At 40.7% G+C, this 27,762-nt stretch overlaps 1 protein-coding gene and 1 long non-coding RNA gene across 2 annotated transcripts in view; one reads left to right on the forward strand and one right to left on the reverse strand.

Moving 5' to 3' along the window:
- The first annotated feature begins 8,500 nt into the window (after positions 1-8,500).
- Positions 8,501-18,367, forward strand: LOC136402802 (uncharacterized). Its single transcript, XR_010751035.1, has 2 exons — positions 8,501-9,021; positions 9,052-18,367. It is a non-coding gene; the product is annotated as an uncharacterized lncRNA (long non-coding RNA).
- TM9SF2 (transmembrane 9 superfamily member 2) overlaps positions 18,160-27,762 on the reverse strand; it is a 62,804-nt gene continuing 53,201 nt past the window's right edge. The window contains exons 13-17 of the mRNA XM_066380617.1: positions 27,382-27,541; positions 25,127-25,278; positions 23,969-24,080; positions 22,402-22,573; positions 18,160-18,843 (exon numbers count right to left, since the gene is read on the reverse strand). Of these exons, the coding sequence (XP_066236714.1) occupies positions 18,776-18,843; positions 22,402-22,573; positions 23,969-24,080; positions 25,127-25,278; positions 27,382-27,541 (664 nt within the window). The 3' untranslated portion in view covers positions 18,160-18,775. The remainder of the gene's footprint in view (positions 18,844-22,401; positions 22,574-23,968; positions 24,081-25,126; positions 25,279-27,381; positions 27,542-27,762) is intronic.

The raw sequence follows: 27,762 nt of genomic DNA on the forward strand, positions 1-27,762 counted from the left end.
GAGTTTCTGATCCAGCAGGTCTGGGGTCGGGCCTAAGAATCTGCATTTTATTTTAATAAAAGTCATTTTCATTTATTGATTTCAGAAAGAGAAAGGGAAAGAGAGAGAAACATTGATGTGTTGTTTCATTTAGTTCCATTTATATAAGCACTCATTAGTTGGGTCTTGGATGTGCTCTGATAAGGGATCAAACCCACAACCTTGTCATATTGGGACAGCACTCTAACCAACTGAGCTACCTGGCCAGGACAAGAATGTTCCCTCCCTCCCTCCCTCCCTCCCTCCCTCCTTCCTTCCCTCCCTCCCTCCTTCCTTCCCTCCCTCCCTCCCTCCTTCCTTCCTTCCTTCCTGCCTGCCTTGCCTTTCTTTCCTTTTCTCTTCTCTTCTCTTCTCTTTTCTTTTTTCTTTCTTTTTCTTTCTTTCTTTCTTTCTTTCTTTCTTTCTTTCTTTCTTTCTTTCTTTCTTTCTTTCTTTTAGTGAGGGGGGACAGACAGGGACATAGAGACAGGAAGGGAGAGAGATGAGAAGCATCAACTCAAAGTTGGGGCACCTTAGTTGTTCATTGATTATTTTTTCATATGTGCCTTGACCAGGGGTCTTCAGATAAGCCAGTGATTCTTTGCTCAACCAAGTGACCTGGGGCTCAAGCTAGTGACCTTGGCTTAAAGCCAGTGACCTTTGGCCTTAAGCCAGTGACTATGGGGTCATGTCCATGATCCCACACTCAAGTCGGCGTCCCAGCACTCAAGCTGGTGAGCCCACATTCAAGCCTGTGACCTCAGGTTTCGAACCTCAGTCCTCAGCATCCCAAGCCGATGCTCTATTTACTGCACCACCATCTGGTAAAGCAAGAATCTTCATTTTTAATAAGCTTTCAGGTGATGCTGACACTGCTGGTGTGGGAACCACACTGAGTGCCACCAGATTTTCAAGAAGGAATGAACGGCTAAGAAAATCAAATACCTCAGAGGCTTGGCACCAAGGAATGGACAGATTGAGAAATTTTCTATGTTGTCAGCCCGGAGAGCAATTTCCAGACAATATCAGATTTTGCTGCTTCCTATCACTTGAAAAAATACCAAAAATAAAAATAAATTATTCCTATCCCCTGGAAATACCTCATTGTCAAAAGTCGCACTAGTGTGGGTGAGTCTCCTTCACTAATGCTGTCACCACACTGCCCAGCGCCCAGCCTTGCCTGCGACAGAGCAGGCTAATGGGTCACTCGGTCTCCCTCAGAATCCTGCACTTTCAGCCAAAACCCACCTCAGGTGAAAGGCATCCAGTACAATAAGGGCATTTGTGGCCTGAACCTACGTTTCCATAGAACAGAAACTAAAAATTATCAAAATTACTTTGAAATGTGGTTAAGAGAGTCACCTCCTTAAAACAGCTATTATTCATCATCTAGGTTCGAATCAAATTAGGGCTAGAAAGTGAGGCTCTAGTGCTCCCTCTGGTGGACATTTTAATTTCAACTCTATACCCCTGTTGGAGCTCATTTCATTATTTACTAAATATGGGCTATTATTGGTTGCCTGCTGTGAGTTACCTATGGCTGCCATAATGACGTACCACAAGCTGGGTGGCTTAAAACAACAGAAATTTTTTCTCATAATTTTGGAGGCTAGAAGTCTGAAATCCAGGGTCAGCCGGGCCACACTCCCTCTGAAACCTGTAGGGGAGGGTGCCTCCTCGCATCTCCTTTGCTTTTTTGTGCTTTGCTACCCATCCTGGGCATTCCTGGCCTTGCGGCCGCACCACTTCAATCTCTTTATTTTTCACAGGTGTGTCTCTAGCTTCATATGGTGTTATCCTTTTCTTATAAGACACCAGTCTCTAGATTAGGGTCCAATCTACTCCAGTATGACCTCACCTTAACTAATTGTATCTGCAACAACTCTATTTTCAAACAAGGTCACATTCTGAGGTGCTGGGGTGTTAAGACATCATCATATCATTTTAGGGAAGGTCACAATGAACCTATAACATCTGCCCAGAACCCTTTTACCCTTTTCTCTTTCCTAATGAAACTCAGATTTTTTCCAAAAGCCTATTAACTAATACATCTACGCATAAAAATATCCAAGCCAAGACTAGGAAAACCCTACCTACTGGCTATGGATTGTCCCAAGAAGTCATTTCTTGTGTCCAACAAGAGGCATAGAATATGTTCTTGAACAGCTTAGTAATGGGGAATCCAGGCAAGGCTCAAGCCCTTAAAAGATGGGGACATCAGAAGGCTGTGGCCTGACCAGGCGGTGGCAGAGTGGATAGAGCGTTGGACTGGGATGTAGAGGACCCAGGTTTGAAACCCCGAGGTCGCCAGCTTGAATGCAGGCTCATCTGGTTTAAACAAGTCTCACCAGTTGGCTTGAGCAAGGGATCCCTCGCTCTGCTGTAGCCCTCCAGTCAAGCACATATGAGAAAGCAATCAATGAACAACTAAGGAGCCACAACGAAGAATTGACGCCTCTCATCTCTCTCCCTCTCTGTCTGTCCCTATCTGTCCCTCTCTCTCTGACTCTGTCTGTCAAAAAAAAAAAAAAAGAAAGAAAGAAAGAAAGAAAGAAAGAAAGAAAGAAAGAAAGAAAGAAAGAAAGCTGTGACACTACTTCTGATCACTACTTTGTTAATTATCTGCTTTCCTGGCTGTTACTTTCATTAGATTGTGAAGGCTGGCCTTTCATTTTGTTTTGTTTCTTAATCTATCTTAGCTCTTACAATAAAGCCTAACATATAATCGGGAAACAAATTCAATAAATGTTTTAAATATTGTTTAAAATGTTTATTTTGCTCACTCCTCTTTCTGCCCCATTATTAGCTTGTTATCTGCTGTAATGCTGGTGGTCGAGACCAGGCAGGTTCACACTGGATTCGGGCAGACAGTAGAGAAACTGCGGAGCCAGGAAGTGTCAGGCCATACCCGTTTATTGGAAGCTTGCAAAGACAGGCGAACAAATAAACAACAAAAGGGAAAGAGCTAATAAACAAAGGAAAATCTGCTATTCACAGTAAGGGCAAGGGAGCAAGGAAAACCACACCTCACAGAGGCGGGAGAGTGATCTAGAAGAGTCGCTGCTGAAGGGAAGCACCCATAGCCTTATATAGGCTACGCACACGTGCCTCTGCCACATGCTCAGGCACTAATCAAGCAAAGTGCTTGCAGCTGGCAAACCCACAAGCAAGCCTAACATAGCTACCCCACATCTGCCTACGCCATAGAATGATCAATAACACAAGGAGGGTTCTTTCTCTGCCTGCTTTACTTCACTTAGCATAATACTCTCCAGGTCCATCCATGCTATCACAAAAGGTAAGAATTCCTCCTTTTTATGGCCACATAGTATTCCATTGGGTAAATTTACCACAGCTTTTATTGTTTTTAATTCAGTGAGAAGAGGGGAGGAAGAGAGACTGACTCCTGCATAGATCCTGATGAGACCCACCAGGCAAGCCCACTAGGGAGGTGATTCTCTGTCCATCTGGGGCACTGCTCTGTTGCTCAGCAACTGAGCTCTTCTTAGTGCCTGAGGCAGAGGCCATGGAGCCATCCTCAGTGCCCAGGGCCAACTTGCTCCAATCAAGCCATGGCTGCAGGAGGGGGAAGGGGAGAGAGAGAGAGAGAGAGAGAGAGAGAGAGAGAGAAGGGAGAGAGGGAGGGGTGAAGAAGCAGATAGGAGCTTCTCCTGTGTGCCCTGACCAGAATCAAACCCAGGACATCCAAGTGCCAGGTCTATGCTTTACCACTGAGCCAACTGGCCAGGGCCTGTACCACAGCTTTTTTATTCATTCATCTACTGATGGACAATGGGGCTGTTGCCAGATCTTGGCTATTAAAAATAATGCTGCAATAAACATGAAGGTGCACACTATGAAGTTTAATTTATATCTTCCCTTGTTTCCTCCTCTCTAATAGCAGGTGGGAGGAAAGATGTTCATCCCTGCTTCTCAGTCGTGTAAACACACAGGAAAGGCTCCCTCCCTGCAGGCCCCACCCCTACCCCATTCAGAGCAGAAAACAAGGATTCAAACACAAGTGCTCCCCACCCCTTACTGATAATCCTTGGTGAAGAGATCTAGGGAATGAGCAAAATCTAACAGGATCAATGGCTTAATTTCAGAAATTCCACTGGTCTCTATACTGAAATCTGTCATAGATCCCTGTTAAAAAAATGGAGAACTGAACAGTAAAACACAGTAGAAAATGGGCAACAGGCAGGAACAGACATTTTACCAAAATATACAGATGGTAAATAAGCACATGAAAAAAAGCCCAACGTCATTAACCATAAGGGAAATATTAATTAACACCACAATGTCACTACACACCTAGCAGAACAGCTAACAAAAAAATAGTGACACCACCAAATACTGGCGAGAATGCAAAGAAACTGGATGGCTCATATGTTCCCGGTGGAGATGTAAAATGGCACAGCCACTCTGGAAAACAGTTTGGCAGAAACATGTCACTACCATACAACTCGGTATTTCACTCGTGAGCATTTATCCCAGAGAAATGAAAACTTAGGATCTCACAAAAATCTGTATAAGAATCTCCACAGGCCCCCAAACTGGAAACAGGCCAGATGCCCTTCAGCGTGGGAAGCCAGCCCCAGCATGTCCACACGATGGAATACTGCTCAGCAGTACGAGAGTTAACGGCTGGTGAATGCGACAACCCGGAGACATCTCCAGAGAGTGGACTGAGTGATGAAAGACGAGAGCCAGTCGCAAAGGTCCCCTACTGCTGGAGTCCATTGTATAACATCCTTGAAATGTCAAAATTATAGAGATTCATGGGGGTGGGGTAAAGGAAGTGGAGGTAGCCATAAAAATGCGACCTGAGGGATCCTAGTGGTGACCGGAATGTTATCTGTCCTGACTGTACTCATATCGGTGTCCCGATTGTGATATTTTGCTATGGCTTTGCAAGATGTCACCGTTGGGGAAAATTGGGCAATGGGGACACAGGATGTCTCTCTCATTCCTTACAACTGCGTATAAATTCACAATCTCTCAAAAAAGTGAAAGAAGGAAAGGAAAAGAAAAAAAAAATGAAATGATTCTTAGCAGAAAAACAGAGTGAGTGAGCTGTGTCCTGGTCCCATGGAGACATGTGCTTTGATTCTTTAACAGTTGAGGAGCTGTGATTGCTTGGCCTGGATATGGAGTGGGGAGAGAAAAGGGGGACTTTTTATTTCCTGGAAACCCTACATTTCTATGCAAACTACACTCAATTGCTTAGACCATCTTTTCATAGGAAATAACCTTCAGAATCTGCCAGAAAGAGTAAGAAAGTACAAATAAATCTCTTGTCCCTAGTGGCTGCCAAGTGTCAGAAGCCCTGTTTGTCAGCAGGATCCTTTACATCGGCCGTGAGGGCACTGAGTCAAGGCCCCATGTGGGAAAAGTCCATCTGGGGTGTCGCTTCCGCCATATCCCACCAGGAGACTCAGGCTGGCTCAGGCCTCCCCTGCCCATAGGCCCCGAGGAGCTTCTAAAACCTGCCTTGGACCAAGGAGCTCATCAAATTCCATATGAAGGCAGGAGGAAGTTGCATTGCCCACAGACAGAGTCTGGAACTACCCTCCTGTCACGTCTCTCAGCATCCCACCTACTTGAATGTTTCCCTTTCAGTGCTTAGGGGTGCTCACAGGTTACTGCAGCTTTGCTTTCATGCCCTGCCCAGTGCAGACATGGAGATAAAAGGCATGGACCAAGGGCAACACTTTGAGCATCACTTCAGTCAAAAGGCTGCTTGACTTTCTTTCTTATTTGTTTAGGTGTGTATTTGGGGGAGTTGGTGAGGCAGACTCCCGCATGCGTACCAACTGGTATCTACCTGTTAACCCCGTCTGAGCCAATGCTTGAATCAACCGAGCTATCCTCAGCACCTGAGGCTGACATGCCTGGACCAACGGAGTTATCCTCAGCTCCCGGGGCCATGCTCGAATAGAGCCACTGGCTGCAGGAGGGGAAAAAGAAGAGGAGAGGGTGAGGGTGAGTAGCAAATGGTCACTTCTCCTGTGTGTCCTGATCGGAATTGAACCTGGGACATCCATACACCAGGCTGATGCTCTATCCACTGAGCCACTGGCCAGGGCTGCTACTTGACATTTTCACAGAGCAACTAGTAAGGTGGCAGTGAGTCAGTCAGGCTCCAAAAATGGCGACTACCATATTTTCTCATGTATAAAATGCTCCCATGTATAAGATACACCTTAAATTTGGGGCCCGAAATTTGAAAAAAAAATGTATTACATAAAGTTGTTGAACTCAAGTTTTATTCATCATAAAATTCATATAACTCATCACTGTCAAAACTCCCATCCATTAGCTTGTCCCCATCTGTGTCTGATGACGAATCACTGTCTTCAACAATGAGCACAAAAACAAGCACCAAAAAGCAGAAAAGGGCCTGACCAGGCAGTGGCGCAGTGGATGGAGCGTCGGACTGGGATGCAGAGGACCCAGGTTCGAGACCCCAGGGTCGCCAGCTTGAGCGCGGGCTCATCTGGTTTGAGCAAAGAAAGCCCACCAGCTTGAACCCAAGGTTGCTAGCTCCAGCAAGGGGTTACTTGGTCTGAAGGCCCATGGTCAAGGCACATATGAGAAAGCAATCAATGAACAACTAAGGTGTTGCAACGCGCAATGAAAAACTAATGATTAATGCTTCTCATATCTCTCCATTTCTGTCCCTGTCTATCCCTCTCTCTGACTCACTCTCTGGCTCTGTAAAAAATAAATAAAATTAAAAAAAAAAAAAGCGGAAAATGCAAGTAAAAAAATCTACAACCACTGTATAAGACACATTCAACTTTTAGATCAAAATTTTTCAGAAAATGGTGCATCTTATCCATGGGGAAATACGTTAATTCATTGTTCCCCCTTTACCTCTCCACATTCCCTCTTGAGGACAGTTGCCAGTTCAATCGCCACATCCTCTCCTCTATTTGATTCCTGTTTTCTGTTCACCAGAAGACCAGCAGATCTGGGCTCCTCAACCAGCAGGTCCCAATCAGTGAAAGCCGGTCAGTCTCCCACCGACTTCCACATCCATCACTTGCATTGACTGACAGGGACTTGGCTTGCTTCCAGCCATGCAATCAGCAACTCAAACCCCCAAAATGAACCACAGGTCAGCTCCTTGTTGCCTGGGAGAGCAAGATTAAGGTATGACACTCTCCATGCTCCTACCCATGCTCACAACCTCTCCTCCCCATAGTGGTCACAGTATTATTTTAAGGAAATAAAGAACATGTTACTCTTTAAAATGTATATTTAGAACATCTGGAAAAATTAGGATAAATATTGCAAATACCAAACCATATACAGGATGGAACAAATGTAGGTTCACAGTTGTATGTGAAACAGAGCTTATTCTTGTATTATTATTTATTGTACTAGTTTCATACGAACAACTGTGAACCTACTTTTGCCCCACCCTGTATTTATGCACCCACAACACTAGCAGGATCAGAGATAACTGTGGCTTACTATAACATGACCTCTTCCCCTGGCCAGGTAGTTCAGTTGGCTAGAGCACTGCACTGATATGAAACAGATCCGTTCCTCATACGAGAACAGACAGATGTTTCTGTTTCTTTCTCCCTGTGATGCTGGTGATTGAGGCCAGGCAGGTCCACACTGGATCCGGGCAGACCGAAGAGGAACTGCAGAGCCAGAAAGTGTTGGGCCATACCTGTTTATTGGAGGCTCACGAAGACAGGCTAGTGAATAAACAACAAAAGCAAAAGAGCTAATAAAGGAAAATCTGCTTTTCACAGTAAAGGGCACAAAAGCAGAGAAAACTGCACCTCACGGTGAGAAGAGAGCGATCTGGGAGAATCGCCGCCCAGGGCACCCACAGCCTCACACAGACCACGCACGTGGCGCTGCACGTACTCACGCACCAATCAGGCACAGCGCTTGCAGCAGATAAACCCGCAAGCAAGCCTGACACAGCTGTTTACCCCCCAACTCTCTCTATATTCTTTTGTACATTTTAAATTGTTTACCTGTGCATGGATTACCTATTCCAAAGGAAAAAATAAAATAAGTGAAAATTAAAATATTTCGAATCTGCATTGAAACTGTCAATACTGAATATCCCTGTTAAAGTGCTTTTTCTTCAAAATAAAGGGAAACAAGCTCTGTTTTTGTTTTTTTTTTAAAGTCAACGTCCACCACCTTGGCATTTCAATAGCTGTATATAATTCCTTTAAGGAGCGAGTAAGCATGTGTGGGAGTTAAAAATGCATTTAAGTGATTCCCCCCACCCCAGGTTTGACAGAAGTGTGAAAAGGAGGGCCATCTGTTTTGAATGAGAAGTGACCCAGCATTCTGATTTCAATCAGCCTCTTTGTAGCTGTTTGAGCTGCTTCCGTGGGTAACAGTTCAAAGTAAGTGTAGAGAGGAGCTGGCCAAGTTCTGCCAGTGCTGATTTGTTTCAACAACTGTCAAGGAATGAACAAGTATACAAGACAATGTTGCTGGATGCAGATTAAGATGTATAATTTTATTAAATCAAAAATAGCATGTTTTGGATTCTGAGAGGTAAACAAAATATCGAACAGGCATTTTTAAGTTATTATATCAAACAATTTATATATTTAAAATCAGTATCACTTGTCACCTAAATTACAAGTTTTAATCAACAAATAGATGTCTACTATACACAAAGTACTGTTAGGCCTGGTGTAAGGCCGGTAGCAGAAGCCAGGCAGGGTCACAGGCAGGTTCACATAGGATTCGGGCAGATGGTAGAAAAACTGTGGAGCCGGAAAGGGTTGGGCCATTCTGTTTAATAAAGTCTCACAGTGGCGGACAAGCACACAAGCAGAGGAAACCACCTTCCAGGCAAACAATCAGCAAAATGGCCCCTCACAGTGGTGGGCAGGCAGGCAACCCACCATCCACAATCCCCATCTCTCATCTCTCTCGGATACAAGCACACATAGCCTCACATAGGCCATACACACGCGCCTCTGCCATGTGCTTATGCACTAATCAAGCAACGTGCTTGCAGCTGGTATACCAGTGAGCAAGCCTAACACAGCTGCCCCACATCTGGGCATGAACCAAAAAATGATATAAGCAGTGGTTCCTGCCCTTGAGAAATTTGTGATCTATTTGGAAGGATGGGTCTTCAAAGTTAAACAATAACTTGAGTAGTAATAAGAGAGCTGTCAAACATCAGGATGCAGCTAATTATGAGTTCAGAGGATGGAAAGGAATTACTTTGGTCAAAAGCATTGTATTGGGCCTGACCTGTGGTGGTGCAGTGGATAAAGCGTCGACCTGGAAATGCTGAGGTCGCCAGTTCGAAACCCTGGGCTTGCCTGGTCAAGGCACATATGGGAGTTGATGCTTCCAGCTCCTCCCCCCTTCTCTCTCTCCTCTCTCTCCCTCTCTATCTCTCTCCTCTCTAAAATGAATAAATAAAATAAAAAAAATTAAAAAATAAAAAAGTTAAAAAAAAAAAAAGCATTGTATTGGGTGGGATCTGCTCATTAGTGGCAGAGGACTGAAACATGCCATTGAACTCTGAAGCCTATGTCCCCTTGACATCTTCTACCTACATTTCACACACACATACACACACTGAACAGAAGGCTTACAAAGGTGGGGGTGCTGCCTCAAGAATGATTAAGGGTAACCCAGAGATGCATTGGTGAAGGTCCAAAGTCATTCCTGTGATTCCTGTGGCCCTAGGGAAGCTGCCTGAGCCTTGGCTCGAGTCGTCACTGACTTTCAGGGTGTGTCTGTCAGACACAAGATTTCTGGGCCCTCATCCCACACAGATTGATTGCCCAGTTCCTTGATATTCACGTAATCGGTCTTACGAAAGTCATATAAATGGGAATCATTTAAAAAACATTTTTAAAAATTTTTTCTTTTATTTATTCATTATAGAGAGGGGAGAGAGAAAGAGAGAGAGAGAGAGAGCGAGGGAGGAAGGAGCAGGAAGCATCAACTCCCATATATGCCTTGAGCAGGCAAGCCCAGGGCTTCAAACCCGCAACCTCAGCATTCCAGGTTGACACTTTATCTACTGCGTCACCACAGGTCAGGCAGGAGTCATTTTTAATGACAGCTAGTTTGAACGGGTCTAGTAACAACTGGTTCCCTGCATTTAACACAAATGCAACTGTACTCACGAGTTCCCAGTCCTTACCACCTGGCTTCCTTATGTCCTGAAAGAAAATTCTACCACCTCAGTTCCACACCTTCACCGGTTTTCTCAACATGTCCCCTCTCCTCAAGGGATTGGCAAAGTTCTTCAAAATGACATCATCGAAGGCAGAGGATTAGGGAGTCTGGAAGGTGTCCTTTGAGTCCTCAGCAGCAGTATCACAGGATGGGCTGAGTACCCAGCTCCTTCTACCCAGCGCAGCTGAAGTAGAAAACTAGAGTGGCCGCCTCTAGCCCTACCACCTCAGTTTACTCTGTATGTGACACTGTCCCAGCCAATACTCTACAGCGGAACATGTCTGATGCAGCAGTAGCCAGAAGAGCCTTGTTCACTCTAACCCACCCATCTACGGTTTTCTTTGCTAATAATTATAACTTAAAAAAACAACAACACTTTGCTTATATTTGGAAAGAAAATAAAATTTGACTCTGAGCTTTACTGTCTGGAAAAGGGGGGTGAAGTGTTCGACATGGGTTGGGAAATTTGGCCATCTATCCCCACAACACAGACCTCAGACTGTCGGAGGGGACCTTCATACTCCCAAGATTTATCCTGCAATAAGATACAATATGTTGAAAGAAATGCATTTGAATCCCTTTCTTTTTTGCAGTATTTAGATCTTAGATGCAATCTAATCACAAACCTGAGCTTGGGTACATTTGAGACCTGTCATGGATTGTAGTTTTTACACAATTCTCAATTGTAATCTTCTAACCGCTACTGAAGATCCACAACTTTTTAAATTACCAACCAACATGAAAATATTTAGACGAGAACAACACAGGTTTCACCTAGAGCAGTTGAGACTATCTTCACGGAGACATCTGAATTGAAAACAGATTTTACCTAGCCACTTGGTCCGCTGCCTCGGCCCATTAAAATAATGTTGAGGCTGTCAGCGAGACAGGCTGCACTGTGAAGCTGCACGTGTGGCAAACGCACCTTGTGGTGAAGAACTGTCACAGGAAATGCAGCCTTAACAAAAGCCTAAGTCCAAAGAAAGAGCACCAGCACCGAGCTGGCTGTTAAACTGGAGTGGAAATCCTCAGAGAAAAGTGGTGACAATTTGTCAGCCTTTATGAGACCCCTGACAAAGCTTCTCAGTGAGCAGGAAAATGTCAAGGTTCCCAAGGCAGAGAGTGGCATGAAAAATGAGAGGACAGATGCACAAGATGAAGAGGAAGAGCAGGAGTCAAGTGAGCTCAGAAAAGAACTGCCAGCACGTGCCTACAACAACCAACTCATCGTGGCAATACCTACTTCTTTGGCAGCAAAGATGTTCACTTTACCTGTCTGTCTCACTGTGGCCAGCTACCCGGAGCAGGATGGCCGAGGGGAGGAAGCATGTCTCTGAGATTTCAGCTTGGAGGAGGAGTTCAGATTGCCAGAACTGAACCAGCACTTCTGATTTCCTGGATGGAGGCCCTGTGGCTTTCTTGGAAAGCTCTGCACCATTCCCCAACCCCTCACCTCCATTAAGAGCACCTCCCATTTTGGTGACCCAAACTCTGCGCTGATGGGAGTTTGGGCCACCCAGGTGTGCAGGCCAAATCCAGCCACTCTGGGAGGGGTCAGGGGAGCCCCAGTGGGAGTTAGCTGTCCCCTCTGCAGGGGAAAAGGATCTCTTGGTTCCTGGTGATTCTGGGAGAAAGGCTTGCTATTCTGCAGTCATTCTCACCCCCAAGCTAACAAAAGTTATATAAATAAAGGTTGGGACCGGAGGAGGGCAGTGCTTGGTTGCTAAAGGGCACGTGTGTGACATGGATGCCAACTGTGGCACGACTACCAGTTGTGACAGCAGCCAATTGTGACACCGATGCCAATTATTCATCTTTACCTCAGTACATGGTATGGCATCTCATTCGCTTAGGTCACACACTGTGTCCTACTAGTCTGGGTCACTTGCCTGCCCCTATTGTGTGGGTTGCTTACTGTGCCCCTAACATGTCCAGGATGCACCTCTGGGCCCCATGGCTCCTACTTATGTGGCAACTGTTGTGGCTGCTGGTCCAGGCCCGTCAGCTTCCAGAGCTGCCCTGGGCTCTAACCTCCTGCTGACCTCCATCCCCCTGAGGACAACCGAACCCTGGCCTCAGGATCAGCAAAACCTCTCCGAAGAGCCCTCATATGCTTCCCAGAGAAGCTGAATTTTCTTCCCAACAGGAAGCCTCAGCTCTGCTGACAGAGGTCCCCAAGGAAGCGGAACCTTCTCCCACCCCAGGCGGACCCAGCTCAGCGATCAGAATTCCGTTCCTGAGGAGGGAGAAGCATCTTCCACCAGGAGGGAGCTTCAGGTCCACTTCCAGGGAAGCGCTTGGCTCCGCCTCAAGTGCCCTTTGCCAGTGCAGAGCCTCCTCCAGTCAGTCAAGAGGGTCCTGCTCAGCCTCCAAAAGGGCTGCTGGACTCTGTACATCATGAGGGGACAGTCTCACCTATAGGGTCAGGTGAAGCTCAGCATTCACTAATGAATAATAAAGATGAGAATCTGAGTGTTTGGATAACACCAGAGCCCTATAACGAGATTGAACCAACTAAGCAGATCTCAGTTCCTCCTCCAAAGTCCACTGAAGTGGTCAAACTTCCAACCAAGCAGGAGAGCCCAGCGCAGCCTCCAGAGCACCCTGAGGTGACACTGCCCCAACCAGAGCCTTCTCAGGCTCAGCGACCAACATCTACTAAAGTCACAGTCCACTCTGTGGACCTGGGGCTCACCATTGCCTCGCAACCTGTGGCGGAGGCTGAACACCCTGCAGCCCTGCAGCCACTACAGCTCCTCCAGAGCACCCTCAAGTGGCAGTTTCACATCCGGAGTCCATTCAGGGTTGGCAGCCAATTTTGCCTGGCGACATGGAAGTTGCCAAAACTCGGCAACCAGAGCCATCTGAGCTAGTTCTTCCTACAACTAAACAGAACACCACCACGAGCGTGTGTAAGCTTGCGTGCACCTGCAGGAACGAGATGCTGTCATGTGGCTCTCACCCAAAGCAGAGGCTCCGCAGCGGGCCTGTGCTGCAGCCCAGCACCGACAATGACACCCTCACCACCTTAGATTTGCAAGGAAATGCTATTGTATTCTTGACACTACATGGAAATCATATAACTATATTGAGAAACTAATTCTCAGTGGAAATAACTGGATTAAAAAAATTCATTTCAAGGACCGCTATCCCTCAAACATTTAGATTCATCCTGCAATAAGATAGTTTATTGAGAGAAATACAATTGAATCCTTTTTTGCAGCATTTAGATCTTAGCTGAGATTTAATCACAAATCTGAGCTTGGGTATGTCTGAGGCCTGGCGTGGAATGCAGTTACTACACAAGTTTGGCAGCAGCAACAGATACGAGAACTAACAATCAAGGCAGTACAGGCTTTGACTGTGTTTGATCCCGCCAGGCCCTGTGAGCTTGCTGAGGGGTTTGGATGGGGCTTGTGGCAATGGGCAGAGCACTATGGAAAGGTCTGAGGTCTGTTAGTAAAGAGTTATATGCCTATTGACCTGTAATGGACTCTCGGACTGCAACCAGAAGGGGGCATCAGCTCCCTTATTGGATCGACATGCCATTTTTGGACAGTACGAGAGACCCTGATGGGGGTGGGAGTGGGGGGCAAGCTCTGGTGGAGGCCCTCCTACACCGGGAAGCTGCTCTCATCCGGTTGCAGCGATGCACCAATGGCAATTTATGGTTTCCACAGACACAGCCCTGGTCTGTACAGGCCCTCCCACCTACTGTATGGTAGGGGATTAGAGATGGGCCTCCAGTTAGCGCCTTGCACAGTGCTCAGAGAGATATTTATTGTTATTGGTTTTGACATAAACAAAGAGAGTGAAACAGAGAGGGACAGACAGGAAGGGAGAGAGATGAGAAGCATCAATTCTTTGTTGCAGCTCCTTAGTTGTTCATTGACTGCTTTCTTGTATGTGCTTTGATGGGGGAGGGGTACAGCAGAGGGAGTGAAACCGTTGCTCCGTGGGCTTAAGCCAGCGACCTTGGGTTTCAAACCAGTGACCTTGGGGCTCAAGCCAGTGACCTCAGGGTTTTGAACCTGCGTTCCTCCCTGTTCTAAACCGATGCTCTCTCCACTGCACCACCGCCTTGGTCAGGCAGCACCTTTGTAATTATTGTGATTGTATAACGTGCTGTTGCTGTAGTCTGTTTACGTAATGTATCTCCTCACACAGGGACCACTGCATAAGATACCTGTCGTGTAGATTGTGAAGCGAGCAACCCTAAAGGGGTGAAATGTTAGGCAAACAAGTGTGTTAGGCTTGATCGCCTTGTACTTTGCCTGATTGGTGCATGAGCATGGGGCAGCACCATGTGTGTATAGTCTACGTAAGGCTACCTGCGCTTGCCTTCAGGGTGGCAGATTGTAGCTTGGGAGGGGCCACTGTTTGCTGAAGAACCCCCACCTGTTTGCTCATCAGCCCTGAAAGGGAAGCAGTTTCCCCTGCCTGCTTGCTCGTCAGCCGTTGCAAGTCTCTAATAAACAGATTGGCCCACTGGAAAAAGAAAATTTGAATTCTATATATGTATACAGTGTCATTGTTTGTAAGGTACCAGTAAAAACGTTTTTAAAAAGTGAATGCAAACTATCATTTTGACATATCTATTCTATTTTTAATTCTTCAGAGAAATGAATAGCCTCTGTTTTTATCATGGTCAATACCATTCATGTGGCCCACACTGCTTTTTACTAGGAATATCCAAAGGAAACAAGAGATAGGACCTTTTGGAGCTTGTGTTCCCTTCTCTACAAAATAATTCACTATTAATGAGAATGTCAAATAATATATCAGCGGGTCAAAGAATGAAAGGGAAAAGATAATTAAATGTGAAAATGAAGATATGAAGTTCAAATGAGTACACTGAAGAAACCCAGTAGAATTTCAAAAGATAGAGGAAATGTAGACGATTTTTAGTTTTGAGACTTCAAATTACACTGAAGGATAAAACAAATCAGTAGAGCAGCAGTTCTCAACCTGTGGGTCGCGACCCCGGTATTTTCCGATGGCTTTAGGCGACCCCTGTGTTTTGGTCGTTCGACCCCCGCCGGGGTCGCGACCCACAGGTTGAGAACCACTGCAGTAGAGGAAATATTTAGGTTTGGTTATATCAAAAGCAAAAATACCTGAGAAAGCAAAGCATTCTTTTCTATATGCAGATCTCATTGTAGGCATGATGTAGCCACCATCTATTCTGTCTGTAGGAAAAAAATACAAATATGGGAATAATTTCTTCATGAAATAAACTTACAAATTGATGACATACCAGAATGTCCTGCTATCCATAGGCAGAAGCTGACAAATTCTGTCTGTTAACAGAGGTTATTTATTCTGTTCATTAAAAAGCAGGTATTGGCGCTGGCTGGGTAGCTGAGTTGGTTAGAGTGCCATCCCGATATGCCAAGGTTGCAGGTTTGATCCTTGGTCAGGGCACATACAAAAAACATTCAATGAATGCATAGAAAAGTGGAACAACAAATAGTTTCTCTCTCTCTCAATAAATAAAAGTAAAATTTTAAAGCAGGCCTTTATAAAGCCTTCTAAAGATAGTAATTAAAAAAAATCTTAAGAAGGACCTGTAATGCAATTTTTAAAGTGTTTTATGACTTGTGGCATTACATCATCTTACCTAGTATATGTAAAAGTATGAGGAATTAATAGCACAGATTTAAGGTATTTTCAAGTTAGAGCAAAGGAACCACATGCCCATTCATGAGCATACAGCAATTTCTGGGCTGCACTATGAACACAGCTAGTGCCCTTACATCGTGTGACAGGCACAGAAAGATCTGCCCTCACTTACTCCCCTCAAGTGTTTCATTACTCAAATGGCACTTTCTCATCACTCCTTCTATTAAAGCACTGATTCTATACCACAAAAGTTAAAATGCAAATGTTAAATAACATTAAGATTACTTTATACTATACATTGACATTGGTTAATTATATAATTAGCCAAAAGTTGGGACACTGAAAAATGACATGAATGGGCAAATTCTGAAGTGACAAGGAAAAAAATTCAGAGAACACATGACTTCCTTCCATGTTCATGGCACCATGACAACCAAGCTTAGATAGAGGTCACATGTCCCAATCAGCTTATTTGTAATCTTGGTAGAAGGCAGACACACACCTGTTAAATAACTGTTATGAAGTATAAAGAGATCTTTATCAATGAGGCTTTTAAAAATCCTTTCCAAGCGCTAAGGTTCACTGGTTTTCTGAGAAATTGTGGTCATATCAATCGCAGAACTTCTACAAACCTAGCTCAGAACAAGCCCTTATTCACCGGGGTATCATTTCCCACAATCACTCAAGAGAAGCCCAGTCATGGTTCTGGTGCTCAGGTCACAATGCAAACAACTGCTTTTTTCCTGGAGTACACTCAAACTAAGGAAAAGGCTCCCGAGTTATAACCAACCACGTCATGCTGCAACCAGGGTGTTTTTTACAGAGAACTTCCAAAACAAACCGTGGCAGCTGACTGACTCAAGTCGTGGTAAGTCATGAACGAGAGGCCTTTTCTTCCACTACCTTTCTCATCACTGGTCTTGCTTTTCAGTCTCCTTCCTCATCTTTCCTCCCTTCCAAGTCTTTTCCTTTAATAACTTTCATTTTTCCAATTGCCTCTTCATTGCTTATGTGTAAAATATGATTACTTCAAAGTCTATAGAAAAAGAAAATAAATTATATCAATACAGCTGTTTTAATCACTAATTGATCATGGAAGGAAAAACAAAATTGAAGAAACTGAACTTTGACCAACAAAACTAGCCTAGGGTCTGAAGCTGGAGCTTGTATAAAGTCTTTTCTTTATTTAGACAACCAGCCTATCTCAATGGTACCTTAACAGTATTAATATATACAAAACTAAATATGCTGCAAAAGATATATAAAATAAATTTGAAAGGAACTTTTCTATCTTAAATCTTATATCAAAGGTTAAAAATTACTAGAACTTCTTTACTCTTTAAAACCAACAGGTCAGTTTTTTAAAAAGGGATATCAACATAAAATTACTGAGTATGACCCCACCAACATCATATGAGCAACAGCAAATAATTTTAGTTGTTAAGTTTAAGGACAGTATCTGATTTTTAATAAGCAGCCTGCACTGAGCTCCTAAAACACAAGATGAATATTCTCATAGATATAACCAGACTAATGTTCCTGAAATCCCAAACTTTTTCTTCTTTATTTTGAGAGAGAGACAAGAAGGGAGAGAGACAGGAAGGGGGAGAAAGAGAAGCATCAACTCATCATTACTTCACTTTAATTGTGCATTGATGGCTACTCATTTGTTTCTTGACTGGGGACTGGACCAGTGACCTTGGGATCATGCTGATGATCCCCCGCTCAAGATGGGGTGACCTTGGGTTTCAAACTGGCGACCTCAGTGTTCCAGGCTGATGATGCTCTATCCACTGCGCCACCACGAGAAAGGCTTAAACTTCTACATTCCACACGACTGAATTTCATTCAGATGTATGTGAAAAAGAATTTCTTTTTTAACACTAAGAAAGTTATTTCTTAATTCTAATAAATAAAATTGTGAGATTCAAATTAAGACAATGTAATCATAAAGAGGAAGACTTGCTATCATTGCTAATCATAAAAACCAACTTTTTAAAACATTGAAAATATTGTATTTTGAAAAAAAAAACAGGTAAAAAACATAAGATCTTCAAAGACAATGTAGTAAGGCCCATATTAACTACTAGACTTATATCATTTTTCTGGTTAGATACGTAGAACTAAAATTTTTGTTACTGCCTAATGAAGAAAATTTTAGATTAGTCACAAACCCCAGGATACTGGAATTTCATTAGGATCAAAACTCATACGGTGTTACATTAACAAAAATCAGTAAAATCTGATAAAATGTGTAACATCTTAAAACATCATTATTTACAGATTCTCTTTGAATATACAACAGGTAATAATGCAATGAAGATATTTTTACAATATTTATTAAGATAAATTTATAACTTGAAAGACTCAGAGGCACATAGTTTAAAAGGCCAGTACCAGGAGAATAATAAAGACAACACAAAAAAGAAGGTATGAACAATTACAACCAATACAGATTTTAAAAGCCACATCCCCCCAATAAACACATCATACGAATCATCCTTCAAAACTGCCATGATAAAAAGTTATTTCCTTCAAAGAAAAATAATTCTTTCCACCTACCGAGCCTAGAAAATCCTATTTACAATGAACTGTTCGGCATTTCATCAATATTGTTTAATACGGCCTCCTCTATTAACTGCTATTGGAAGCATTGAAATTTTATAGCTACTGTATTTACAAATGCACATAGTATTTAAATCTGCTCTTCATTGAGAACAACTGAATATATACTTAATCAAACCACAATACAAATGTTTTAGTGCTAAAACGTATTTTGTGGGGACAAGTGTACAGGAAGAGATGTATGTAGAATTATGCTGTTTCTGAAGGATTACTAGGCCAATAAGTCTGATAAAACTCAAGGTAGTCACAAAACAGATCTTTGTTGATGAAGAATCTAATTTATTTCTGTTTTAACTGGACACACTGGGCTTCTTCAGTCAACCTTCACCACACTGTAAATTTTGGTAACAAACCAAAAGCATGCAAAGAAGCCAATTGTTCCTATAAAAGAAAAAACAAAAATAAACCGTTTTTCAAAGGAAGCTTTATAATTTACACGAAGAAGACTTAAAACAACTGATTCCTTTAAAAAAGCCACAAAACTAGGAACTTTATTACCTTCCAGAATATACCATAGATCCATGAGCTTTTCTAAAAAATAATACAACTACCTGAAATCAAATTTTCTACAGAAATTGACAAAATGAACCTTTTATACCATAAGATTACCTAAACTTTCTATAATACATTAATTCTTATTATGTGCAAAGACTGAAATTAAAAGGCAAAAAGGATAAAAAATTTCCTTTCTGTTTTAGGAATATTTTCTTGCCCTGGCCGGGTAGCTGAGTTGGTTAAGAGTGTCATCCTGATACTCTAAGGTTGCAGGTTCAATCTGGTCAGGGCATGCACAGGAATCAACCAATGATGCATTAAATAAGTGGAACAACAAATTGATGTTTCCCTCTCTGCCTTCCTCTCTCCGTAAGATCAATTTTAAAATAATTTTTTAAAAAAGAATATTTTCTTATAAAATGGAAAGCTCCTATTAAAATTAATTAGAGGTATGATATGAATAGCTTAAACAGTATCAGATTCATAGAATAATTAAATGGGTATTTTCTAAGTATAATTATTGAGAATTATCAGTTTTCAAAGAACTATAATAAACTTAAAAATTTTTACAAAGTGTTACAAGTAATATAATTAGGATAAAAACAAAGATGCACCCTCACTGAACATAAGAGGTGGTGTGGTACCAGAGCAAGGAGCAGCTCTAAACAGGAGCTGTATATAACATCTTTGAACTAGTCCACTGAAATTTGCAAGCCCATTTCTTTATCTTATTAAACAGAGGTCATTTTATATGTCCTAGCTGCCTCCACAAACTGTCATAGAGGGTAAATAAGATGAATCATGAACAACTATATGCCTTGATTTTCAGTTATCTTCAATCTAGATTCCAAAAAGTATGACTGCTAGATGGGTGACAAAAGTGAGGCTCCAAGGGGTTAAGTAATTGTCTAATGGCCCCTTGGTTAGGGCCAGAACTCAAATTCCTCTTTTCTGACTTCAAGGGTAATTACTCTTTTAAACCATACAATTCTTACGTTTACTAAAGATAAATTTAGAGACTAGTTTTGTTTTTATTTTTAAATTAATTGGAGTGACATTGGTTAATAAAATTATATAGGTTTCAGGTGTACAATTCTATTATACAACATCTGTATACTGTACGGTGTGTTCATCACCCCGAGTCAAGTCTCCTTCCATCACCATTTATCCCATTACCATCTGCTATTTTTGCAAAAGGATATCTACTAAATTAAGGAGCTGCCTAACTTATGTTAGAAGCCTGAGGCATACCATTTTTTCCCAGGATGACTCCTGAGAAACAGTCACCAGGTGGGAGTGCAGACGAATAAAGAAGGATACATACTTCATGTTAAGTTTTATATTTAAAGTCCCAATGGTTTTTACCATTCTTTTAAATATAAAGTATTAAAGGAGATTTTCCAAGTCAAGTGGGATGTTACTATGGGAAATTATAAATGTTATTATACTCATTCTTACATCATACATGTACCAAGTACCTAAAATGCACAAGTCACAGTTTTGGAGAAAATATAGTACCTTTTGGATGTTCCAATGGTCATTAGTAGCTTAGCTTGGAAAGAGGTTGGGGTTAATTACAGAAAAATAATGGTCAAAACATAAATATACCAGATTTCCCCATGTACAAGATGCTTCCATGTATAAGACACACCCAAATTTTGGGGCCCGAAATTTGAAATTAAAAAAAAAAAAAAGTATTACATAAAGTTACTGAACTCAAGTTTCATTCATCATAAAATTCAAACAATTCATCACTGTCAAAACTCCCACCCACTGGCTTGTCCTCATCTGTGTCTGATGACGAATCACTGTCTTCAACAATGGGTGCAAAAAAACAAGCGCAAAAAAGCAGGAAATGCAAGTAAAAAACTACAACCACTGTGTAAGACGTGACCAGATTTTAGACCCCAAATTTTTCAAAAAGAGGTGCATCTTTCTTATACATGGTGAAATACAGTATTTAAACAATCTTATGCTTAGCAAGAACTTTAAGATAATAAAGTATGTTAAGATGAGAAAAAGGACACTTTATCATTATACTGACAACCCTAAGAAAGTTTATATCGTTCTTAATATACTTTTACTAGTTTATTTTTTCTGAATATGAAATAGATATAATGTGCATATTAAAAGTGACATTTTTCTTTATGACTGAATATTATTTTGTTTTGTAAAATAGATTGACTTAGATAAGGGGTTTGGAGTCCTGAGGTAACTATGGGTATACCTCACTTTAGAAAACACCAACCTCCTTGTGTCTGATCAGTGACCTGAAATACAGAATTGATCTAAGTACTGAAGCTTGTCATACACTGATATTGCAATAGGGGCACTTCAAAAATCCTATGTAGTTCTCTTAAATGTTAACAGATGAGTAAAAAAGTAGAACATTGCTAGTTTTTTTCTTTTTGGGCTCCTATATTTTCTCATATAGCGCACAACACAGTGTTAGATAAAATTTTAGATGTATATTTTTTGTGACAAAGAAAGGTCCCACAATTTTTTTTTTTGTAATTCAGTCATTCTACATGTTTACCAAGTACCTACAGGGCTTTGATATACAGAAATTTTTACCCAGATGGACAAAGAAAAAATACATATACAAATACCAACATAATATACACTATATCCCATTAGATCAGGGGTCCCCAAACTTTTTACACAGGGGGCCAGTTCACTGTCCCTCAAACTGTTGAAGGGCCGGACTATAAAAAAAAAAACCAAACTATGACCAAATCCCTATGAACACTGCACATAACTTAAAGTAAAAAAACAAAACAGGAACAAATACAATATTTAAAATAAAGAACAAGTAAATTTAAATCAACAAACTGACCAGTATTTCAATGGGAACTATGCTCCTCTCACTGACCACCAATGAAAGAGGTGCCCCTTCCAGAAGTGCTGCGGGGGCCGGATAAATGGCCTCAGGGGGCCGCATGCGGCCCGCGGGCCATAGTTTGGGGACCCCTGCATTAGATACTTGAATTTTAAAGTGAAGATACAAACTTGTAACTTAAAACTTCTAGAATAAGTGATGTCCTATGATTATCTTTTCTTGATATTTATTCTCAATCTCATCTTGACATCACAGCCCCAACTTCTACATTACTCCTAAACTTAGCTAGAGCTTTTACCGTTTTTGAAATGGCCATTAGCTGGGTAACAGGGTAAAACCCTGAGACATATACATACTGGTCAAACTTTTAGCACAACAATGATCCTGTTCCCTGTTTAGTTTTCTTTCCTTAGGTTTGCTTTCTTACCTTATTTTACTGATATCACCTCACAGGTGGGCAGACCAAACATGGTTAGCTGCATTGAGGACTAAATATAGGAGTGCTGACTACTAGAAGCCTTCATGAGTTTTAGAAAAAAAATATTTATAAATAATTTGAATAATTGGCCTAAAAATTAATTTAAAATAATCATTTAAATTCTTACCAGTAAAAAGAAAGAAGATCAAAACCATTATCATGGTATAACCAAAGTACAGAATTGTACTTGCTGTTCCTGTGATTTGCAGTTTTGAAAAGAAGTAATGTATTGCATATATTAAGAAATAAACTGCAGTAAAGCCACTTGTGAGGAATGAACGCCATTGCCAATGATAATCCTAGGTAGAAAAGAAAAATATAAAGAACAAGAATTACTTTCCAATTAATAGATAATATGTAACAGAATAAAGTTACAAATCAAACAAAACAGGTGAAACAACACTCAAAACCTAGTTTTTGTTATGGTTTCAGTCTTTTTCTTACTGATTTGTCAATTTCCCTCCTACCTAAAGGAACTAAAAAGCAGCCCTTATCTTTGGTGGGGTTACTTAAACACCAGTTAAAAACAGTTCATGAATAATGAAGCATTAAACTATATTTTAAACTGTATGCTTCCCAAAGAAAAGCAATCCACTTTTTACCTACATAGTTTACTTGCTAAGCTTACTTTTATTTACATAGTTCAAAATTAATATTACTTATGTTATAGTTTAGTCAACTAAATTAGGAAAAAGATTAGTTTATTAAGGCTTGATTGAAATCCATTTTCAGTAATCACTAACATAATTTAAACAAGGTAAGTTTTTATTTTTTATTTATTCTTATTTTTTTTTTAATTTTCTTAAGTAAGAAGAAGCAGGGAGGCAGAGACAGACTACCACATATGCCCTGACCAGGATCCACTGGACAAGCCCACTAGGGGCGATGCTCTTCCCATCTGGGTTGCTGCTTCATGGCTTGGCAACCAAGCTATTCTTAGTGCCTGAGGTGAGGCAATATAGACATCCTTAGCACTTGGAGGCCAACTTGCTCCAACCGAGCTATGGCTGAAGGAGGGAAAGAGAGAGAGAGAGAAGGGAAAGGGGTAGAGAAGCAGATGGTAACTTCTCCTGTGTGCCCTGACTGGGAATTGAATCCAGGATATCCACACGCTGGGCTGACACTCTACCACTGAGCCAAATGGCCAGGGCCAAACAAGGTAAGTTTTTAAAACAGTTCTTACTTTTATGTAAAGTGGCTTTTAGCTTAACAGGAGATCTTGTAAAAGAAATATTTCACTATCTCTCCTACCCTTCTAAATATGTGAAAAATAAATATATTTTAAAAGCATACCAAGATTAAAAAATCCAAAAGAATCCACATACACAAACTACCATAGCTAATAAACAAATTCAGCAATGTGACAAAGATACAAAATCAACATGAAAATCAGTTGTTTTTAAACACCAGCAATGAATAAAGCAAAAAAGAAAAACTTTTAAAAACTATTTACAACAGCATCCAAAAGAATAAAATATTTAGAAATAAATTAACTAAGGAGATGAAAGACTTGTACACTAAACCTACAAAACACTGCTAAAATAAATTTTAAAAGACTTAAATAAATGGAAAAACATCCCATATTCATGGATTGGGAGACTTAAAAAAATTGTTTCAATTAATAGTTTCAGCTTTATGCCAAAATTATAAATTTTGTGTACAAGTTAAAATAAGTGAATACTGCTAATACATACCTCGGCACATAGGTGGAAATAGCAAAGAAGTATAGTTGCTTCAGAACACGTAATAACCAAAATGATAAACACCAGAAATAGGAAGCCAAACATGTAATACATTTGGTGCGACCTACAATCAAACATACCAAAATAAAACTATAAATATTTTATCCTTGGCACAGTAAAGGACACAATTTTTATTTTTCTTGAACTGAAAATGTTTGCTTTTTCTCCCAACTAATCATAGACAAATTCTCATAGGTTTAGACAGTGGTGGGGTGGGACGGGGTGGGACGGGGTGGGACGGAGTTGGGTAGGGAAGGAAGGATACGGCAATATCATGGACTTTGCCTTCCTGCTCGGGTAGAACCTGCAACTCTCATTTGCTTAAATATATGCTTAATCTATTTGTCTACTGGTGAGTCTGATAAATTTTATAAAAAATTAACAGAAAGGCAGAGGCAAACTAAGGAATGGTTGCATTTACTATACATATTTTCTTAACACATATGATAAAATCAGTTGACTTTGGAAAATATTGTAACAGTTAGAAGAAAGGAGGTTCTAATCGCTAAAATACTCAAATTTAGTTTTCACTTTATGCTACCTCAAAGCTCAATACTTTCTGTAACATAAGTCAATGTGATCAAACAACTACTATAATATACTGCAGTGTATATATCCTAATAGAGTGGCTCAAAATTACCAGTGAGTTTTTCCACCCAAATTAGAAATCAGAGAATGAAGGACTCTTGGGATAAGAAAGGACTTTGAAAGGTTAGCTAGCTCAACCCATCCTCCAATGCTTGCATGGAACCCCTATCAGGAGTTCAGAGTATCTTCTCTGAAGCAGTATAGATTACTTTTTTAAGAACATAAGATTTGGAGACACTTGGTAAGTATGTGACACAGAAATTACTTAACTTTCAAAGCCTCATTTTCATCTCTGTAAAATGCGAATAATAACTGCCTGAGAATTAAGAGTAAAAATTAATAAGCCCTCAATTAGTAATAGCTATTATCACTATTATTTTTTTTCTTTGGCCCTTAAGATTTCTGATGATTGAAGAACGACTTACATTTGTAAGACATAAACAGTAATCCAAACAAACAAAAAGAGAGAGCTAGTACTACATATAACAGTAATGGGAATAAGAGACTTAGTCCTTAGCTTACCAAATACTATTCAGAATGAAGAAAAGCTGTATAAAGATGCACCCAAAGGGCAAAATCCCTCCCATAACAATACCAGGCAATGGCTTTGTGTAGAAGGACTGTTCAGGAATCTGACGTGGAATCTGATTGGTTCGAACTGGGTGTTCAATGGCCTTCAGTAAAGAAAGAAAAAAAGGATTCATAATTATATATCTATTTCAATATTTTTTTCTGTACTAGAACAAACCACCACTGTTTTCAGCAGTTGTCCACTGACTAATGGCTTTACACAAAGTGTGAAATACACAGAAGGAAAAAATAGAGTACTTGGAAAATAATAGTTAATAAAAAGGTAGAGTTAAGTTTTTTCTTTTAAATATATACTGTCAGAAATCAGCTGGCTCTGAAATTACTGTCAATGTTATTTTTATTTTGAAATGCACAATGTTATCTTTTATTAAAATTGTTCAATTTTACTAAGACTTAAGAATGTGAAAAAGACAATAAATGGCTATATGAAGCTTTATAACCATAAAGTATGGGTGATGTTCTCAATTATTCTTTTTCATAACACACTATATAACAGTATAAAAAAACCTAGAATCTAAAGTACCTAAACATAGTTACATGAGGGGAAAAAGGGCACATATGTAAAAATTCAAACATTCAAAACATGTATCTAAAGTTTTTGTGATGATACATCAAAATTTTAAATCTATCAGTATCATTGAGATTACTTCCATGGAGTAGATTATTTTATACGTAGCTATATGTGTATATTGCAGTCACTATATATCTTTAATTTTTATATTTTTAGAATTTTAAGTACTTAAAAAATTTCAAACTGTGTCAGTTTACTATTTGCATAACATAGGTTTTAAATCATAAATTTAAAAAATGCCAAAGAATTGAAGAATCTGTTAGTGGACTGGCACGGTAAGTGCAGTGGAAACTATGGAGCAATGCAGTTTCTTCCAAAGCATTCCAGGTCGCCTCACAAAATACTCTCCAATATGTTATTTTTTTAAGCTTGTGGACTGAATATTTTCAGAGAATAGCAAAGACAATAAAGTGAAGTTAAAGGACAATGAAGAATAAATTCTCATTTTCTTCTTAGTGCGGGAGTAGATAGAAAAGGGAAGGAGAGGTACAGAAAGAAAGGAGGGAGAAGGAATTGAATCTTTTTTTTTTTTTTTTTACAGTGACAGAGAGAGGGTCAGAAAGAGTGATAGAAGATAGGGACAGACAGGAACGGAGAGAGATGAGAAGCATCAATCATCAGTTTTTCATTGCGACACCTTAGTTGTTCACTGATTGCTTTCTCATATGTGCCTTGACTGGGGGCCTTGGGCAGACCGAGTAACCCCTTGCTCGAGCCTGCGACCTTGGGTCCAAGTTGGTGAGCTTTGCTCAAACCAGATGAGCCCGTGCTCAAGCTGGCGACCTCGGGGTCTCGAACCTGGGTCCTCCGCATCCCAGTCCGACGCTCTATCCACTGTGCCACCGCCTGGTCAGGCAGGAATTGAATCTTGATTATAATCTTCCTTAAAATCAAGTATTAGCAGGTAAACATATAAAATTTATTTCAAAGCTACATATTTAAAAAATTGGTAGTCTTATACTCACTTTGTTTACAACTTCACTTCCTAACTTATACACTTGGTTTACTTAGTTAATAATAAAAACTAGAAATACTTATTGCTAAGGGAAAAAATGCATACTTTTTAATTGCAATCAAACTTTGAAGTCATTAATTTTTTGTGAAATCCAGATGTCATAGGATGTTTATATCTTTTAGATAATGTTTTTGTTTTTCTTCTTTCAGGGGGATAGACAGACAGGAAGGGAGAGATGAGAAGCAATAACTTCTAGTTGTGGAACCTTAGTTGTTCATTCATTGCTTTCTTATACACACATGCCTTGAAGCAAGGGGAGGGCACTACAGCCAAACCAGTGACCCCTTGCTCAAGCCAGCGATCTTGGGTTTCAAGCCAGTGACCTTTGGCTCAAGCCAGTGACCACAGGGTCATGTCTATGACCCCACTTTCAAGCTGGTGACAACATGCTTAAGCTGGCAAGCCAGCACTCAAGCCAGATGAGCCTGTGCTCAAACCAGTGACCTCAAGGTTTTGAATTTGGGTCCTTAGTGTCTCAGATCAAGCTCTAACTACTGTGCCACTGCCTGGTCATTCTTTTAGACACATATTTTTTAAGGTGGCATATGCTAGTTTCCACAGTTAAATTTCATTTGAATAAGTTAACACCTATAAACTTACATTCTTCTTAAAACCAAAGTATGCACCAATAAATGTTAGAGGCACAGATATGCAGAACCAAAGGGCCAATATGGCAACCAGTGTTCCAAAAGGAATAGCTGCTGAAGATCCTTCTCCCCAGAGAATCAGATTCATTATAAAGAAGTCAGCAAACACAATCCTGAAAGACAAAATAGGCTTTTATATAAAACTCAAGTTAGGACCAAAACAAAATAGTAGCAATCATATGTAATAATAATAATACAATTTCTGTGTTATATACAAAGAGAGTAGAATTCCTGATTCATGGGGTATATGAATTTAAAACTTCAGTAGAAACTGCCAGTTGTTCTTTAAATTGGTTTTGCCTGACTTAAAATTCCTACCAGCAACTCCTGAAAG

The sequence above is a fragment of the Saccopteryx leptura genome, chromosome 4 (genome assembly GCF_036850995.1).
Source record: "Saccopteryx leptura isolate mSacLep1 chromosome 4, mSacLep1_pri_phased_curated, whole genome shotgun sequence".
Classification (NCBI taxonomy): Eukaryota; Metazoa; Chordata; class Mammalia; order Chiroptera; family Emballonuridae; genus Saccopteryx; species Saccopteryx leptura.